The sequence below is a fragment of the Ictalurus punctatus genome, chromosome 28, assembly GCF_001660625.3.
Source record: "Ictalurus punctatus breed USDA103 chromosome 28, Coco_2.0, whole genome shotgun sequence".
Lineage (NCBI taxonomy): Eukaryota > Metazoa > Chordata > Actinopteri > Siluriformes > Ictaluridae > Ictalurus > Ictalurus punctatus.
Genome location: NC_030443.2, coordinates 12692426 through 12711692, shown reverse-complemented (window position 1 = coordinate 12711692; position 19267 = coordinate 12692426). Strand labels below are relative to the sequence as shown.

General features: G+C 38.6%; 2 protein-coding genes across 2 annotated transcripts; both read right to left on the bottom strand.

Moving 5' to 3' along the window:
- Positions 1-404: 404 nt before the first annotated feature.
- Positions 405-7262, bottom strand: zdhhc12b (zinc finger DHHC-type palmitoyltransferase 12b). The gene is made up of 5 exons (XM_017460375.3): positions 6794-7262; positions 4929-5068; positions 2837-2926; positions 2582-2748; positions 405-1982 (listed from the first exon to the last, which is right to left on the bottom strand). The coding sequence occupies exons 1-5, from the start codon at positions 6948-6950 to the stop codon at positions 1667-1669; spliced, it is 870 nt and encodes a 289-aa protein (XP_017315864.1). The 5' UTR covers positions 6951-7262; the 3' UTR covers positions 405-1666.
- Positions 7263-7387: 125 nt separating this feature from the next.
- Positions 7388-13754, bottom strand: uap1l1 (UDP-N-acetylglucosamine pyrophosphorylase 1, like 1). Its single transcript, XM_017460748.3, has 9 exons — positions 13279-13754; positions 12209-12413; positions 11887-12062; positions 11481-11653; positions 11064-11257; positions 9782-9922; positions 9505-9690; positions 9313-9379; positions 7388-7738 (listed from the first exon to the last, which is right to left on the bottom strand). The coding sequence occupies exons 1-9, from the start codon at positions 13556-13558 to the stop codon at positions 7652-7654; spliced, it is 1509 nt and encodes a 502-aa protein (XP_017316237.1). The 5' UTR covers positions 13559-13754; the 3' UTR covers positions 7388-7651.
- Positions 13755-19267: the final 5513 nt, after the last annotated feature.

Below are 19267 nucleotides of genomic sequence, written 5' to 3'. Positions count from 1 at the left end.
CTCTGAGTTTTGCAGTGGTCTATGATTTCACCCAATCGTCAGAGGATTGCAAGGATGAATTTTAATGATTTCACAGCTGTTCATGATGAGTCCATAAGAGTTTAAGTGCACCTCAAATGAACTATATTCTCACACCCAGAAGAGTTACAGTACTCTTGTACAATTTAAACAGAGATGATCAGTAATTAACTGATTTTCATGATGCCTAGATGTTTATGGACTCTTAATAGCAGCTGACTCGGTCAGCCAACTACTATGTATGTTTGGCCCTGACAGCGTTGTGATTATTACATCATACTTTGTGTTTATATTTAATCATGTTGTGAAACATCCATAAAAAAAAGTTAGTTCCTGCAATACGGCTATAAACCGTTGTTCCCCCTCTTAACCCCCCCCCCCCCCCCCCCCCCTTCTTCCCAAGTTAACAAGTTAATCAGACAAATAAATTGCAGCTTATAATTGGAAAGTGCAAACGCTGCCACTGCAGACTTCGTCCAAAAATGTTAAATAAACGTCTCCTCACAGAAAACTGCACCATATCGCCAAATTATGTAGTGAATCCCCCATACAAGTCCCATAGTTGTTACTATAGAAACGAGAAGATTAGAACAAGCGCATTAACTAGTGTCTCAGCCACGGTAATTGAAAATTAGTCAACACGTTCTGACCAATCAGAATCGAGAATTCAACAGCTGTGTTATAATATGAAAAAAGCAGCTGGTACAAATGTTCATTCTGCAGTTGGGATAACAGATCACTGAATTCTGCTCTGCATGCAATCATATCAGCTGGCTAAGTACAGGTATTTAACTATGGTGAAGGAATTCTGCCTTAATACTAGTGTACCTGCTTGCTAATACAACTAGGGTTTTCTACCTCTACTGTTCAGCTACAAAGCAGTACCAAATAATCTGATATTACAGCTGCAGTATGTCTCAGCCACTTCGTTCATATTGACGAGTGCTTTATGCGATGCTTTTTCTACTGAAACATGCTTAATTTAGGGGCTATCCAAATATCCACTAAAATGACCCAATACAAATTGTAAAAAGAAAAAAAAAAAGTTTAATTAGTACACTTTGATTATGCTTCCCAAACTGAAGTGTCTAAAAACTACAGAGGGAGCTGATGGTGTAAAATCTACCCTGTCTTTACTGTCACATTAAGTGATGTGCTCCTTGGCGTCTGCTTGCTTTATTTTACAGACGTTCCTTTGTGCCATAGCAAAACATGACACGAGGTAATCTTGAGTTAGTTAGAGAACGGAGTTTGTAATAAAATGACTCTTTGTATCCCAATCGTTATAGGAAAACAAGCGTTAATATTGGCGCTTGCTTAAAAAATGATTCGTTCTCACATTGCTGAAACGTTCTTAACTTTTAAAGATTAAGTTTAAAAAGTGCAGCTGCAACTTGATGAGAAAATTTCCTACAGATCTATTCAGAGGAAAAGCAGCAGTCCAAACCTCTTGATCATATCAGACTTGCTATAAGTGAGGCTCTATATGGTTCTAACTACAACTATGTCCATGCAATCGAGAATCATTAAAGTTCTGGATAAATAATAGGAATGTGTTTGGAACTGTATTTCTAACCAAGACATAATGTTCTTGTTTACTTGGCTATGTTACCGTAAAATGTTCCAATCACTCGGTCGGGGTTGTGCTTTAAGCGGAATCGCAGCCTTGCCTGAAGTACGCCTGCTCCCACACCACCGTGCTCCACACGCAGAAGAAGCTCCACAGGTTGCGCAAGGTCCCGCGGTCGAAGGGATTCTCGTCAACGCCGCAGTGTTTGAGGTAGGAGATGCGGTGGCGTGACATGAACTCCCAGGTGGTGGTATTCAAAGACACCAGGTAAAGGTGGGAGCCCAGGAGGAGCAGCACGGTGAACGCCAGTAGCGCCACCACAGCGCACGTCACCAGCAGCATGCTGTTCGATTTCAGCCACACCTGCCACGTCGCAGCATCACTGAACCCTGACCTAAATATGGATTAACACATCATTCTGGTTCCTCTGTAACATGACAAGCTGCATCATGTTCCTCAACGTTACATTTACACTATAAATGGATCAAAAGTATGTAGCGTTCATTAATAAATGTAAAATTGAAATCATCGGAGTGGTATAAGAGGAATAAAAAATACTGGGACGTATTGGAAAGAAATAAACTTTGTGATAGTAACTCTGCTTTGTGTTGGGCCACATCACACCACCCTGTTGTTGATCATTTTCCTTTTTTACCACAGTGCTGTTGAATTTATGAAGGTGACATTTATTTAACGTTTATTGAAGGAGTCTCCAGTATCAGTGCTTTCTAACAGTCAGACATGAGAAAGTCTTGATACCACGATGTACTACGTGTCGTTCATTAATAAATTAAAAACCGTAATCACTGGGACGTTGCTGGGGTAAAAGAGGAATAAAAATAAAGAAATCAATCAACAGTAACATCACTTTGGGCCAGGCCACATCTCGCCACTGTGTGTTGGTGATTATTTTCCCGTAACAGCATGCTCCAATATGTTTTATTCCTTCACATAATGTAGGACCATGTTGTTTGCTTTGATACAGACACTCACCAGGCCATGTGTAGCCCCCAGAGCAGCACGACGAACTGCACAGCCAAGTAAAGCACAAACCAGCGATGGTTCCTCTCCCCTACGCAGTTCTCAATCCATGGGCAATGATGATCATAGCGACGCACACAGTGCTGACACGTCTGGCAGTGCTTGGATCTCATCGGTTGCTGTGAGAGGAGCATGTACAGCAAGAATAAACCATGCTTAGTCACATGTTATTGCAAGAATCAGCTTAATTTATTGCCACACACACACCTGTAACAGGCAATGGCCACAGCGACGCTGACGGAATGGTTTGATTTGGGGAATCATGTCCTGCTGCTCCTCGGCGATGCCAAGAGCGAACTGAAACAGAGTGAGTGTCACAGCGTTGTAATAAAAACAGCATAGTAACCAGCAGGGAGAGTAAACCTCAAGCTTCCACATGTTTCTGATACTCAAGGCAATTCAATATTAGACGATAGCACAATATGATTCAATTTAGTAGCCTCCGATAGATATGTGACTGGGGTAGGCCTGCTGTTCATTTGTGAATAACAATGATGTAGAGAAGGACTATTGTGTGGATCATAGATATGTGCAAATCTGCATGCTAGACTCTTAAATTATTGATACATTGATTTAAAAATATGAATTATTTGGTACAAATCAGTTGTAGGACATAAGCCTGTTATGTAAAATAGCTTCCTTACTTATCCTTCTAATGTTTACTTATCCTTCTGTGCTTGAATTTGCAATTGTTTACTAAAAAACAAAACAAAACTCAATTTATATATTTCGAGGCCTATTCGAGACGCACCACTACTGGTGCGTATTCATTTCATGAGCATCAACTCCTCGCCTCATCATCAACAGGCCACACTGATAAAGGAAAATAATCAATGATAAGGCGACATCATGCCAAAGTGAATTATTTTACGAAGTGTTTTATTCCCCTTATACCGCAGCAGTTTGCCAGTGTTTACAATTTTATTCATTAAAGAACAGCATGCCATACTTTTAATCAGACTTTACTTGTGGAAAATCCACAAAACAAGTTGGATCCTGTTTTCACATCCATTCTAATAAACACACACCAGCCTCTGGTATAAAGCACTCACACTGGAGACTCCTTCCAGAAATGTTAAATAAACATCTCCTTACAGAAACTTCTCCATGCCAACAAATCATGTTTTTCATTTACAATAAATGTACAACTCATTTTAAAAAGCTGTTTAATAGCCTTAGATTAGTGGAGTGTCCTCCATAGTCCCTGTGAATTAACTATTTCTATAGAAATGACACCATATTACAACAAGTGCCCTAATAAAGCTGTGATTTGAATTACCAACTGTCAGAGCTGCTGTTATAGAAAATGAATCAACACCTCCTGACCAATCATATTTGATTAAATAGTGCTGTGGTACAATATTTATACTTTTTTTTTTCTTTTTTAAAGAAGTATGTATTGTGCATTAATATTCTTGACTAACTTTATGTTTTTTATTTTTATTTCATACATTTCACATCCAAGCCATGGATTCTGTTGGCTAAATCTGACAACTGCAGGGCTGCAACTGGACACTACAGGCTTCCAACCTGACTGTTACAAATGCAATTACAGCTGTAAATAGGATATAACAACCCTCAAGGACTGGCCTTGAAAAGCAAGAAATCAACCAAGGCTTCCTGGTATTATAAAAACTAAATCTGTCATGTTCAAGTTAACCAAATAATTTATTGCATAAGCTTATTTTGGTTTTAGTGCTGCATGTTTGTGCATCCTATATTAAGCTTCTTTTTTTTTTTTAAACCCCCAAAAAACCTTAGAAACATGACTGAATTGCAATACTGCCATACAACAGATCTGGCTAAGCTTCTTTGTTTCTTGTTAACACTTCTCCAGTTTCTCCAATTAGCTCTGATTAGCTCTGCTCCTTTTCCCTAAAAGAAATCTCACAAAACTTCCACAGATTCAACAGCAGGGGTGGGATCAGTTTTGGGAGATTTGTAGCTGGTGAGTTTACACTACAGCTATAGTTTTCTAACGTGGATTAAGTGAATGAACAGTCCAGCAATGGCCACTGGTGCAGCCGCCTCTTTGGGAAGCCCTTCTGATTCACAAAGCAGTCTTTTTTGTTGTTGAGGCAGTGAGGAGCAAAGCTGCCAAATCACACTCTGTCTATGTCCCCCAGTAAACAGAGTAAGACATGATGTTTTTTCATCTTGTTCAGTCTTCGTGTATTAGCAATGGGTGTTATATGAAAGACACGAGTCACTAGCTGCTGTTCATATCATCGTAATAAAGCCAGGTTGCAGGTTTGGATCAGAAAGCAGAATAACCCGAGTGTGTATGAAAAGCTATTACCTGTAGGTCGCAGTCATCAGCCAGCACGAACCCGGGATCCATTAGTGACACAGCAAAGTAGAGCAGCACGGAAAGCAGCACGAGCAGCACGAAGAGTATGGGCAGCGTGAGTCGACCCGCTTCTTCCTCTCTGCGGAGATCTGGTAAAGAAAAACAACAAAACTCCTGATATTTTATCAGAAAACTGCTCTTTGCATGTGTATATATACCTTTCTGCTATTTCTGACCGGATACACTAATACGGCCAAAAGCATGTGGACACCCGACCATGACCCCCATGACCATGACTTCTTCAGACTTTTGCCACAAAGTTGGAGGCACATGATCCCCTGGAATATCTTCAATATTTGAGATATCAGTGCCTGATCTCACTAAAGGCTGAATGAGGAAAAATCCACAAGCAACATTCCAAAATCTAGTGAGCCTTCCTAGAAGAGCACACATAGTCAGGTTTCCACATACTTTTTTTTTTCTTTTTCTTAAGTATTATTTAAGTGGTGGCTCATTCTAGGCATGAAACTAGTCATACTAACTCGGTAGTGTGTGTGTGTGATGCTGGCATGAATGTCTGCATGCAAGGGTCACTGCTGGACTCTAGCTACCAGTGGTGCTGTGCTCAGACAAATGCCAGTAATAGTCTATAATCTCTAACTCTACCTACGAGATAACTAATGTAAACGTGTGCATTAACGTGGGACACTATAAATACAGTATTTAAAACCCTAACTACACCGCAGTGCCTGACGCACTCCTACCTGCAGGACATGCACTACCACGTTCACCACAAAACAGTAAGTAATTGTGATCAGGATCGTCCTGTGGTGGTTTCTTTCCACTGATGGAGACAGTGCATGGTGATTAACAAATCGTACATAGCAAGCATCCGATGGACGTCTGGACATATACGATTACAAAGTGCACATATATAGCAGGTGTACCTGATAAAATAGCCAATGATTGTAGGTGTAAGTAATAAACTGGCATCTGCATGAAGTTATCCTGTTCACTGTAACTCGACATGTTTAAGATTGGAAATGGTCTGCACTTATATAGGGCTTTTTTAACCTTGGCAGCTAAAGTGCTTTACACTGTGTCTCATTCATTCACTCTCTCTCACTCACACACACACACACACACACACACACACACACACACACACACACACACCAATACCAATGGTAGCAGAGCTACCATGCAAGGTGCTAGCTTGCCATCGAGAGAAACTTAGGGTTCAGGACACTTCGGCACGTGGAGTCACGTGGCCCAGAAATCAAACTGCCAACCCTACGACTAGTGGACAACCCGCTCTACCACCTAAGACACAGCCGCCCTGGAAAAATACCACACAATGTTTGTTTTGTTTGTTTAACTGTCCAGTTTGGTGAGTCTCTGCCCGCTGTAGCCTCATATTCCTCTTCTTGATTGACAGGAGTGGAACCTGATGAGGTCTTCTGCTGTTGTAGACCATCCTCCTTACAGTTTGATGCTTTTCTGCTCACCACGTTTGTAAAGAGTGGTTATTTGAGTTACTGTAGCATTCTCCTTTGACCTCTCCCATCAACAAGGCGTTTCCACCTGCAGAACTGCCGCTCACTGAATGTTTTTTGTTTTGTTTTCCCCACCACTCTGTACAACTCTAGAGATGGTTGTGTGTGAAAATCCCAGGAGATCAGCAGTTTCTGAAATACTAAGACCAGCCTGTCTGACACCAACAACCATGCCACGGTGAACGTCACTGTGACCGCATTCCCCTATATTTTGATGTTTGACTGGATATTTGCATGAACGAGCAGGGTGTAGAGGTGTTCCTGATAAAGTGTATGTGATATAAATGATACAAATATGAATGTAAAAGAAGGACTTACCGGTGTCGTGCACGAAGAGAATCAGCGTTATAACCCATGTCAGGAAAACATGAGCGGTTCTGACGAGAAATCCTGAGCCGAACACATTTTTAAACATCCTAGCATACTTAGACGTACATTTTACACACCTAATAATAAAAGTATTTTGTACAACCATCGAATAAACATCACAGGTCGGAGAAAGTACAGCTTCCAAAGCAGAAGAATGTACTTCCGTTGTTTAAGTCATGGCTCAGCTACTGCGGCTCAGATTTCATAAACACTGGCTCGTTTACTCGTCACTGTAAAGCCGGATGTTCAGTCCCAGGACTTTGTGCGCGACAAAGTTATTAATTACCCGAATATATACTAAACATATTCAAAACAAATGCTTTGTTTACAACACTTAATTTTCGGTTATAACGGCTCTTCGGTTCGGTTGCTTCTTGTTGGTTACTTCCGCTCCCCAGGGCTGCTGTCAAAATGGGCGCCTACTATTGGTCAAGCTCTGTCACATGACTGCTTGGCTTGTGATAATAGTTATGTTGCGACGTAACGTTTAGATTAAAAATAATAATAATAAAATAAAATAGTCATTGAATTGAATCAACGAACTGATGCATAATAGATCATTTATTAAAGTCAGACTGGTTTGATTTCAGTTGATTTCTCTGATATATGAAGCATATTTCTCAAACTTATGATAATAATAATAATAATAATAATAATAATAATAATAATAATAATAATAATAATAATGCATATAAACACAGAGTATATAAAAAATATATATCTCTTGTTTAGGCAGTGTTTTATGTTTCAGTTCCCTTATTCCAAAGTCATTTGACTGAATATAAAAAGATCAGAAAAGCATCTAAACTATGAATCTATGAAACTCTTCACATTGTTGTCATCAAGCAGAAAAGGAGATTTCAGGTTCCTGTGTTTGAGCAGCTTCTCCAGGCCCTGAAAAACAGAAGTGAGAAAGAGTGCGTGTTTATGAGTACAAGTGAAAGATTCAGGCAGAGGTAGTAACAGCTGTATTAAGAGCCCTGTCATGGGACTTATCCTACTGCGTCACGGGGATACCTGGAGCCTATCCCAGGGAGCATCGGGCACAAGGCAGGGTACACCTTGGACACTGTGCCAATCCATCGCAGGGCACAATCACATACACACTCACACACCCATTCATACACTACGGACACTTTAAACATGCCAATCAGCCTACCAGGCATGTCTTTGGACTGGGGAGTAAACCGGAGTACCCAGAGGAAACCTCCGCAACACAGGGAGAACATGTAAACTCCGCACACACAGGGCAGTGGTGGAAATCGAACACTCAAACCTGGAGGTGTGAGGCGAACGTGCTAACCACTGAGCCATTAAGAAATTTGTGACTAGTCTTTTGTTGTTTTTAAACTTTGTAGTGCAAAATACATTTCTAGAGTTTAGTTGTAACCTAGTTCTAATATGCAGAACCATAGTATAAAGCTTAATACCTTATTTAACTTTACCTGATCCAAATGATCAACTAGTTAGTAGGGATGTAATGATACACAAAAGTCAGTACAATGATACAGTACTGTGGTGTCTCGAAACGATGCGCATGTTCAATACAGAAAAAAGCACTGCATGAAAATGTGCCTTAGGTTTCCATTTCCAATCAATTTCAACTAATTAATAACATTCAACATGATCAAATTCCAATAACTGAAATGTAATAATGACAGTGTTTGTGGGATCCATTCAGATTCTTAGCAACATATAACGAAACAAAATATACATTAGAATGTAACAAAATGATTCATGCCAATCTCTAGCACATTACATCTCATCTCAAAAACCACACAAAAAGACCAGAAACAAGCCCAAATAATTTAGGAACTGTGAAAAGATGTATTTTTCTTCTCTCTTTTTTTGCTGCATAAAGCTTAACCAACCTATTTTTTTCTAACTGCAGATACAAAGGGTTAGTGTCAGCTGGTATGCTAGCATGCTATTAAAGAGAAGTGTGTTTAACCCCAGTAGCCTCTCCTGATTCGAGATAAAGATGAGGCTACTGTTTGGACTTGATAAAGTTTAAATATGTATTACACCTCACATAATATAAGTGGTATTTTATAATGAGTACCTCAGATTACTATGTAGTCTGTTTCAACGTACTGTTTGATACACAGATTGTTCCAAATTGAGAGTTTCATGTTGAATGATATGCTGTATTGTTACACCCCTAGGGTAGCAAAGCCTTCATAGACTTGAAGAGTGTTAAGAGGAACATACAAATCTCCCTCTCCCCAATGATATAGTGAAATTAATTATTTCCCATAATGATGCAGAAGGCCTCTATATATGTGACCTCTATTCATTTATTAATGAATTAATTCATTTATTAATGCTGATGAAGTATTATTTGAATGAACAATGCTGAAGTTGTATGAAGACCTTCTATAAAGACTGATGCATGGTATATAGTATGGTATAACTCATTGATAAGACTCAATTCCATACAGAAAGGGATAGCGTCTCAGATTTCTCACCTCTCCAAAATAAGACACAAGTGGAGAGATTTCACACACTGCTGGAGGATCACCATCCTGAGCCGCCCTATAGATTAAATAAAACACCGGTCAATTATCACAAATTCTCCAAGATTTTGATTTCTCCATTTCTTGTAAACAAGTATAGAAACCACTAAGCATCAGGTTCACTCCACTGATGGATGTTGGCACCTGTATTCTGAAGTGATGGGGTTGCCATGCTCATCCAGGAAAATGGCCTTGGCTTGCAATGCCCAGTGATAGTGCTGAGCCAACAGAGAGCGCCTCACTGTGGTCGGAGTGTCAACTGGAGCGCCATCTGCATTTTTCAGTGGTGAGAACTCGTCCTCCCTCAGAACCTCAAAGGCAACGAATTTTCTGCAAATAGACAGACATACTTATATGTACAACTAGATTTTAAAAATTACCTTTAAATTTTTTATTAATAACATGGATAATGAAGATTCACTTTGAAAACTGGAAGACGTCAAAGACAAACTTCTCCATTTTTATTCCATTCGGTTTTGTAGGTTTCACAGGTTTACCCTCTTCATCCACAAATGGTACTTTCTTGATGGCTACATGTTGCTTCAATTGCTCCTGAAAATTCCTGAAGAAACAAAAATGAAAGCAAATTTTTAAAATGCAAAAATAAATACTGTTCTAACCACACATCAGCAGTGAAAATGTCAGATGTGTGGAAACATTTCACAGTTTCTATGAGGGACAGTAGACAAGTGATTTGTAATCACTGTTCATGGCAAGTATCAAGAGGACTTCTCCAATAACATGAAACCCCACTCATTCAGATTATGCAGAGCAACAGAAGTAAAAAAATCAGGAAATGTAAAAAGAAGCAGGAAAATCCCCGCTAGCACACCAACGCAATCTGTTGAAGGTTGAACTATTAATTGGTTTTTCAGATTAATCGGCATAGATTGGTGGAACTATGGGTTACTGGCAAAAATCCACACCAATAGTTTTTCCCGATTGGGTCCTTTGAGGGAGCGACTGAGAAGGGTCCACTGTCATTATACAGTACGAAAGTGGCCTCTACAGGCGAAATAAAAACTATAACTGACTGAAATTTTGTTGTGTTATTTGAAGTGTTTGTTTAAATTCATTTTGGATGTCTCTATTTTTATTTGTTATTTGGAGTGTTACTTTTTGGTTCAGTTTAAATGTATATATTTTATTTACTTTAATATGTATTAATAGTTACTATATTATATTTGTTTCATTTAAAAAAGTACAATACATTTTCATGGTACAGTTAGTACTGTTTATTTTTGCAATAAACTTCAGCAACATTTTACTTTGAGTGTTATGTTTTCATTCAGTATCAATTTTAAAAACGATTGGTTGATTAATCGGTTAAGAATAGAATTCTTTGCCTCGAAAGACCAACCTTTCTCTGCTGCTGATGACATTGGATTTTGAATTTCTGACTAATATTGAGCCTCATCACACTGTGCCTAGTATATATATATTTCAGATATATGTCTAGTAGTCAGTTCTGTTTTTTTGTTACAACCAGGAATTTTCATTTTGCCACATCATTAATATTGTTGTAATAATATTTAATGGGCTAATAATAGTTAATGGGCTTCCAAAGCTAATCATAGTGGACAAACATTATACATGTCTATGGCTTTCTATTTCCATGTTAAAAAAAGAAAAAGAAAAAAAGAATACATATAGATATCAATACAATTAAATAAAATGAAAATTATATACACAGTGTCACTCACAGGGCCACCTCCCAAAGGAAGTCTCTGGTGAAGAAGTGATTGCAGATGTTTCCAGCGTTGTACACGAGTTCTCCCCCGGGGTGGCGCTGCTCTGCTATCTCAGGCTCCAGTTCGCTGTATTCCACCACTTGGTACACACCATCTACACGACATACTACACCCACAGGCTCGGATGGATACGCCTTCTCTACCACCTCACCAACACACAGAGAACAAACATAGAATTATGCATGGCAGAGGAAATCCAGAAGAACCTTTGCACCACATAATTTAGCAATAACACTAGTATTAGTATTGGTACAACTAATATCATTCCATAGTTACAAACTCGCACATCTCCCTGACCTACCAACAATGTGAGAGTACGAAGGCACAAAATAAAAACCTTCATATTATATAATCTATGTTTATTTGTACCTTAGCACCACAGTCAGCTCCTTTCTTTACACAGAAGCCAATGAACAGTGGATCAGCCAGTTTAACCAGAATGTTATCAACACAGTAGACATGAAGATACTGCACCCCCCTTCTCTCCATATCATCTAAGACCTTGTTGTCTACAAGGGCACGATAAAGGCCTCCGTTCCCGTCTGAAAACAAATACACCTTTATTTAAGCATTACATGCAATCAGCTAATTATAATATAGAGCATAATATTTGGATAAAAGATTGTTTGTTCATCAGAAATGTGTCACAGTGTTTAATTAATGTAGATAAGTGTGCTTCTCCACAATTCTAACTGTACAAATAATGAAAATTTTTTAGTCACATCTATGTTGATTATGTATGCTTTTTCAGAACTCAGTAAAAAAAATCTCAAACCTGGAGCCATGGCTATCTTATTCTTCTTTTCCAGAATAAGCTTCCCATCAAAGCTGACAGCTGGGATCATCCTCTGCTCAAACATCACCACGTTGGAAGGGTCCAGGTCAAAATAGTTGTTCTCTTTGAAGAACTTCTCTGTGGGCTCCAGAGTGAACTCACTGGTCATTATATACCTATATAAAGCAGATAAAGAGTTATTAAAGCTGATGCTGAATACTTTGGTTCTGCCAGTACATAACTTTTAGACAACGGAATTAAAACTTTTATGTGGTTTGGAGCATATATGAATGTGATTGAGGAAGATGAAAGTGAAATTCACCAAGGTACTGTACACTTGGAACCACATTTCTCTTTGGCCAGCTCTTGCACCTTCCGAATCCGCTCTGCTTGGATCTGATACAAAGTTTTGCCACTCGGTAGCCCTACGTTGTACATTCCTTTAGGATACGGAACGCCGAGTCTGGTTCCTTGTCCTCCAGCTAACAGCAGCACAGCTACTTTGTTTTGGGCGATCTGTGAAAAACCTGCAACAAATATACTCAGTCAAAATAAAGATATAAGTTTGATTAGTTATAGCACTTTTCAGTTTAGTTCCAAAGTCAGAGTGCTTTATATATAACTCAGAATAACAGTGGAAACTTGTTACAGTCACCTGGCTCTGTGTTTGCTCTATATTTTTAGCACATTTTCCCAACATCATAGTCAAAACAGACCATGTGGGGTTTTTTTTTCTTTACCAAGGAACACCAAGATACAGGTTACGTCACATTATTCCTACACACAGCAATAAGAAGTCACAGCAATTTCTTAACACGTTTAATACAGTGGCGTTGAAACCTTGATTTTTCACTGTTTACACTTTGAACTCTGCACACATGTAATTATTATTATTTAACAGACTTCATATTTTTCTTTTTTTTTCTTCTTTGTAGTACTAAACTATTTTAACTATTAATTTATTTATGTTATAATATTTTTATGAAATCATCCTTATTATTCAGTCCTGCAATAATAATAATAATAATAATAATAATAATAATAATAATAATAAACGTCTTGTGTACTGTTTTGGGTTCCATCTACTCATACTGTAATCTTCTAATAAATAAATAAATAAAGTTCATGCCAAAAATAATGAACCGGAAGAGGAAATCGGGGGGGGGGTCAAGAAAAGGCAAGAAAAAGAATAACTATAGCCTCCCAAGAACAGGAGGGAATCCTAAAACATTAAAAAGTAGCTAATAAAGCAATAAATATCAAATCAAACTCAAAGCCAGAGGAGCTGCCCCACTTTTTTGACAGCATGAGGGGGAAAAATGCACCAAAACAAAACAAAAAAACACAATCTGTTTTGCCAGGTGTATAAACAAGAGATAAGCAGAGTCGGACCTTCCTCCTCCCACTCCTGCAGTGAGCCCGGATCACTTCTCCGCACCCCGCCGATGAACTCGGGCTCCACCGGCTCCATGCGCCCACACAGCCGCTCCTCCGTTCGGCTCGCGGCCTCGACGGCGCTCCGGCAGTGTCTCTGCAGCTCTGCGGGCTCCAGCTGAAGCAGCTCGGCCAGAAACGCGCCCCTTTCCTCAGCCGAAAGTTCAGGCCAGAACCGCAGGACGTGGCTCTGACCCGCGGACTCTAATTTCACTTTAGCTTCTTCAAACGACAACATGGTCCTGGGCACAGAGTCATTAAACCCTGAGAGGAATTCTGCAGTTAATATGAGAAGACACCCGTCTCCTTTCCTCCTCTGGTCTCTTCTCACCTGACTGAATGACTGACTGATCCCTCCTCCCCTCACGAGGCTCAAGTTATTGTTTTAATAGCGGATTCTTTAAATTCGCCGTTCCACCTTAAAATGATGAGCTTATTGCGCCTGTAGAGGGCACTAATCAATCTGTGTGGAGTTTTGTAAAACCATCCACCCATTTTCTATGTATCCTACACAAGGTGCTTCTCATTTCTTATTTGTGCATCCTCGTCTCCTTTTCTTGCGTCCTTGCTCCACCAACTTAGGATGTGAGAGAAGGATGAGAGGTGAGGAGAGAGGAACCGAAGCAAGTCAAATGAAATATCCTGGGTCTCTCAAGAGTCACTTCAAAGCGACGTCAATTAATGATGACAGTGCTGAGCTGGATTACTTCACTGAGATTCAGGGATCTACCGTTATGTTGTCGGTTAATAAGAATATTCTTAATAAAGCGAAATGCACTGAAAGTATGTGACATGTCTGGGTTATTCAACAACAAATTAATGAACAATACATAATTTATCACATCTTTTGTGCAGCTTTGCATATCCAAACATATGAGGATCTATTCATTACAATACTCATTGTAAGCATATTATTATTTAATTATATTTCACACAAAATTCCATCACATCATCAAAGGACATTTTTGGTTGAGATTGTGGCAGATGTAAAGGAGGAGGGGAGTTTATATGTGTGTCAGGTTTTTCGACGAGAAACACTTCCACATAGGGTACACCTGTGTATCCTCGCTCCTAGCTCCTCTGGAAGTTTCCTCACTCCTTGTTCCTCACTTCCTTGTGGTGAAATTAGAGAATTGATATGTCCTTCAAGATGGCTGACTTCGATCTATTTCCATGTCACGGGCTGGAGGATGGAGAAGCGAGGAAACGAGGAAGCATCAAATCGAGTATTGAGAAGCAGCCACAGGGTTGCAGGGAGCCTGGAGCCTATCCCAGCGAACAAGGCAGAGGACACCCTGGACGGGGTGCCAACCCGTTTCAGGGCACAATCATGCACACATTCACACACTATGGACAATTTAGAAATGCCAATCAGCCTACAATGCATGTCTTTGGACTGGGGAGGAAACCAGAGTGCCTGGAGGAAACCCACAAAGCATATGGAGAACATGCAAACTTCACGCACACAGGGTGGAGAGAGAATTTGAGCCCCCAACCCTGGAGGTGCGAGGCAAACGTGCTAACCACCATGTCCCCTGCAAAATAAAAACCTCCAATCTAAAAGAAAGAGAGTTGGTTCAATGGAATAGCATGGTTCCTATCTGGCTCAAAGTCTCCTTCACCCTTAAAGTGTCTTAATAATGTTTCAATGTACCTAATTTTTCTGTACAAGTAATTGTTCAGATTATTGTTTAGGGGATTGAATCATCATGGACCACTCAAATTTCAGCAAGGTTTCAGAACAGAAATCCACCTGAAATGGAGTAACATAGTCTTAGTCTAGACCAAAAGTCTTCTTAAAAGTACCTTAAAATGAGGGTGAATCAAATGAACACCAGAAAATGCAACATCAATTAGAATAGATTTTCTTTCTAGAGCAATCCAGACACTCATTAAGCACTGGAATCACATATAAAGGAGATTATGTAATTAATTTATTTTATTTTTTACAAAAATAAATAAATTAAAAAGTTATACTTTTGTGAGACCTATTTGCAATAAACAATGCAAAAAAAAAAAAAAGAGAGAGAGAGGAAGCTTTTCATTTGCTTCGTATGTTGTGTATAATGCCTAATTTTTATATAAGAGTGTTCAAACCAAAGATTAAAACATTGGTGAGGCATTGGTGCCACCAAACTCCCACTAAAATCTCAGCATAAAAACAAAAGCAGCCAAAATATATTTCCAAGAGATATAATTGGTCATTTCAATGCTGTTTTATACAAAAGTATGGTGGTGCACCATATAGTGTTCAGTCCTGAGCTCGGGATTCTGTATCTATGTGTGTGGAGTTTCTATGCACGTTCTCCCCGTGTCCCTCGTGGGTTTCCTCTGGGTTCTGATTTCCTCCCAAATCCCAAAACATGCCAGTAAGTGGATTGGCAAAGATAAATGGACCCTAGGTGTGAAAGAGTGTATAAATACGTGTGTGTTATGGTTCTCTGTAATGCATTGGTGTCCCATCCAGGGAGTATTCCCAAGATCAACCCTGACCAGGATAATACAGTTAAAATGAGTGAATGAAAAGACTACTAAATGTTTTCTCTCTAGCAGGGGTTCTCAAACCTGTCCTGGAGGACCCCCAGCACTGCACATTTTGTGTCTCCCTTATCTGACACACCCAGTTCATTTCTGTCTGTACTAATGAGCTGATAAGATGAATCAGGTGTGTTAGATGAGGTCGATATACAAAATGTGCAGTGCTAGGGGTCGTCTAGGACAGATTTGAGAAGCACTGCTCTACAGGAGCTATAAGAGTATCATTTAAGGTGGAACGGTGAAGTTCACTAGGAATCCAACTTCTGCCTCACAGCTAAAACTCGTGACCGGTGATGATTTAAAAAACCTGTTAAACAAACACTGTGTGAGGCGAAGGGCTGACTAAACATTTAAGAAACCCACAACCGGAGCTCACTGAAAATTAGCAGCTGACTGTGTTTGTGAGGAGGACAAACCTCACCATATATAACAGGATATTCCTGATAACTCAGCTAAACACAATAACGGACGTCGGCTCACTTCTGCTACTCTCTTCAGTCATGTGACGACACGCGGTGCGGCACGTGCCTCCTGTTCAGCTGACGTCATCCATAGTGAGCCCATAAAGGCCAAAGCACTAAAATAATAAAAGAAAATTAACTGACCATGAATTACTGTTATTTATTTTATTTAAAATTGCATTAATTACCAATTTAAATATTTTGTATGTATTCTAAGTACTGTAAGTTCGTTAGCTGTCCTGTGCTTTTTAAAGGTGTGATTGTCAGATTATTGTACAGTATATTATACATTATACAGGCAACTTCAGACAGATTTTTTTGTACCTTCTATCTTGTGTCTGTGAGGTATAATATACTGTATGTAGAGATAATTCATTGTAAGTGACTGGCAGAAACCTTGGTGACTAGACAGTTGATGATGTGTGTAATATATTTTTCATTGCACAATGAAAATATATATTCATATATTCATTTATATTATAATAATATATTCATAATATAATATATATTATTACATATAGTATATATTATTAATATAATATTTTCATATGTTCATTTTTTGTGCATTCATATATATGTATGTAATATTCATATTGATATATATATATATATATATATATATATATATATATATATATATATATATATATATATATATATGAATAATATCTTTTAACTATAAACAGGTTTAAATCTTTATCCCTAAATCTCACTTTCTTGACAGTTATCCACCTGTACCATTAATTGTATATCGGTCTTGGTGAAAATAATTTTAGCTACCTGGCTACATATTTTCATCTCAGTAGCTAATGCAACACACTGGCATTCTGTTTATCATTAAAGCCAATTTACAACTAGATGTAGAGAAACAAAACATGGTATTGTTTGTGTATTTAGGAGTTGTCATAATAACTGGTTATAACAATTAGCTAACACTAGCTACCACCATTTATTTGTTGTATATCTGTCCTCTTTTGTATGTTACTGCACTTGGAGGTTGGTTTCAGTCAACTTTGTAAGATGGAATGTCATAGGTTTAAATTGTCTGGTTAAAAGTAATAATACTTTCTCTCTAATTTAAAGGACTCCAAGGCTTTATTGGGTTCTTACAGGTTACCCACTTGTGTTTTTCAGATCATGAAACATTCTTTGGAGATGGTTGGGTCAGGCCTATCATTCAAAATATAAAGGTAACTCAATAAATGTTGCAATATTAATAGATAAAGACAATCAGTTTGAACATGAATATTTCATTTAAGATGATCATATTTCTCTACAACTCTCCAGACTTTTCCCCCATCATAAACACTTCTGTTCTTTGACAGAAACTGCCATGTGAAAATTGTTTCCAGGACAAACAGGAAGCTGTCCTGGACCTAGGCCCAGGTGGGGACCCAGGAGGGTTTAGTAGTCCAGTCATGTACAGAAATAAAACGGTCTGAGATACATTTCTTTCATCAAACTGTAATGATCATGTGTAGGTCACTGCATAATTTGCAACTCATTAGACAAGTTAAGGGTAAACTAAGGGAATATCCCATTATAATGAGTTATACAGTACCCTCCACTAATATTAGCACCCTTGGTAAATATGAGCAAAGGTGGCTGTAAAAAAAATTGTCTGTGTTTACCCTTTTGATAAATTTGTTGTTTAAAAAAAACAACAACAAAAAAAAAAAACCCACAACAATACTCTGCTCTCATTGATTTTGCCATAGGATCTTAATTCTTACACAAAACAATATACATATTTATAAAATAACAGTTAAATTAGTCCCTGCCACTAGATGGAGCTCTTTAACAATATCTGCCAACTGGCAGTCATCATGGGCCCACATCAAAAGTGCATTATGACTAAAGGCATGAACCTGAGGGGTGGGGGGTTAGTTTTGATTTCATACTGTCACCAAATATATTATATAGTCCATACATTAGCAAATACAGTAATAGAGGACACTTACCATTACTACTATTATGCTGTGTAGATGCATAAATATCAGAAGAATGAACAACAATCCTTTGCTTGAAATATCATCTTTATTGAACTTTTTCCATATAAACATAAATAATTATTCTACATTCATTCACTTTAGGCAGTCTGCCAGGGACAACACAGACTCCAGTACACATTTGCATTGGTGATTACATTTCAGCTCAAGGTCATTTCAGCTTTTAGCCAGATAATAGCATAAAGTCTTGCAGTAGAATCGCATCTCTGTGCATTTCTGTTTACAAGCTTAGACACTGAAATAAGACTCAATTCATAAGATATGCATCTATTTTTTTTTCATTTAGTCCAAATCATTTAATTTGTAATTAGGACCAGAGCCACATACCAGTGGTTCACTGGGTCTTGCAACAGTAACACAAATGATCTTATCCAGTTGTCTAAATGCATTCTCCGATACCTCCTGGATTTAAAGCAGCATTCTAACAATTTCCAGTTTTTCCAAAAGCAGTACATGTATATATTAAAAGGCTACCAGACAGTAGCTGATGAAAGTAAGGCGCTACATAGCATACACATCAGACAGTGTTTTTGACAGCGCGGCTTCTTGTACATTTGAGTATCGGGTTGTATTGAAGTACACGATCACTCTGATGCCATCCATATAAACACTGCTTGATTGACAGATCACAAATCACATCTAGCATAGAGGTTGCCTCGAGGGAGGAAAAAGTGCAAAATGCAACAGGAGAAGCAGAGGCAGAAGTATCCACTATGAGGCAAAGCTGTTAGTAAAGCCCTGTTCAGTGTTCTGCTTAATCAGTTGAACACATTTCCATACCACACATGTACAAAAACAATAGGAAGAAGTTAAAGGGGGGGGGAAATACTGCTCCGGTTTAGTCCACTTACAAAGACGGGTTCGGAATCAAATATGTTTTGTGAATCTGCAACTAGTTTTGCTGTGCAATTGTTTTTTTTAAAAAAAAAAAAAAAAACA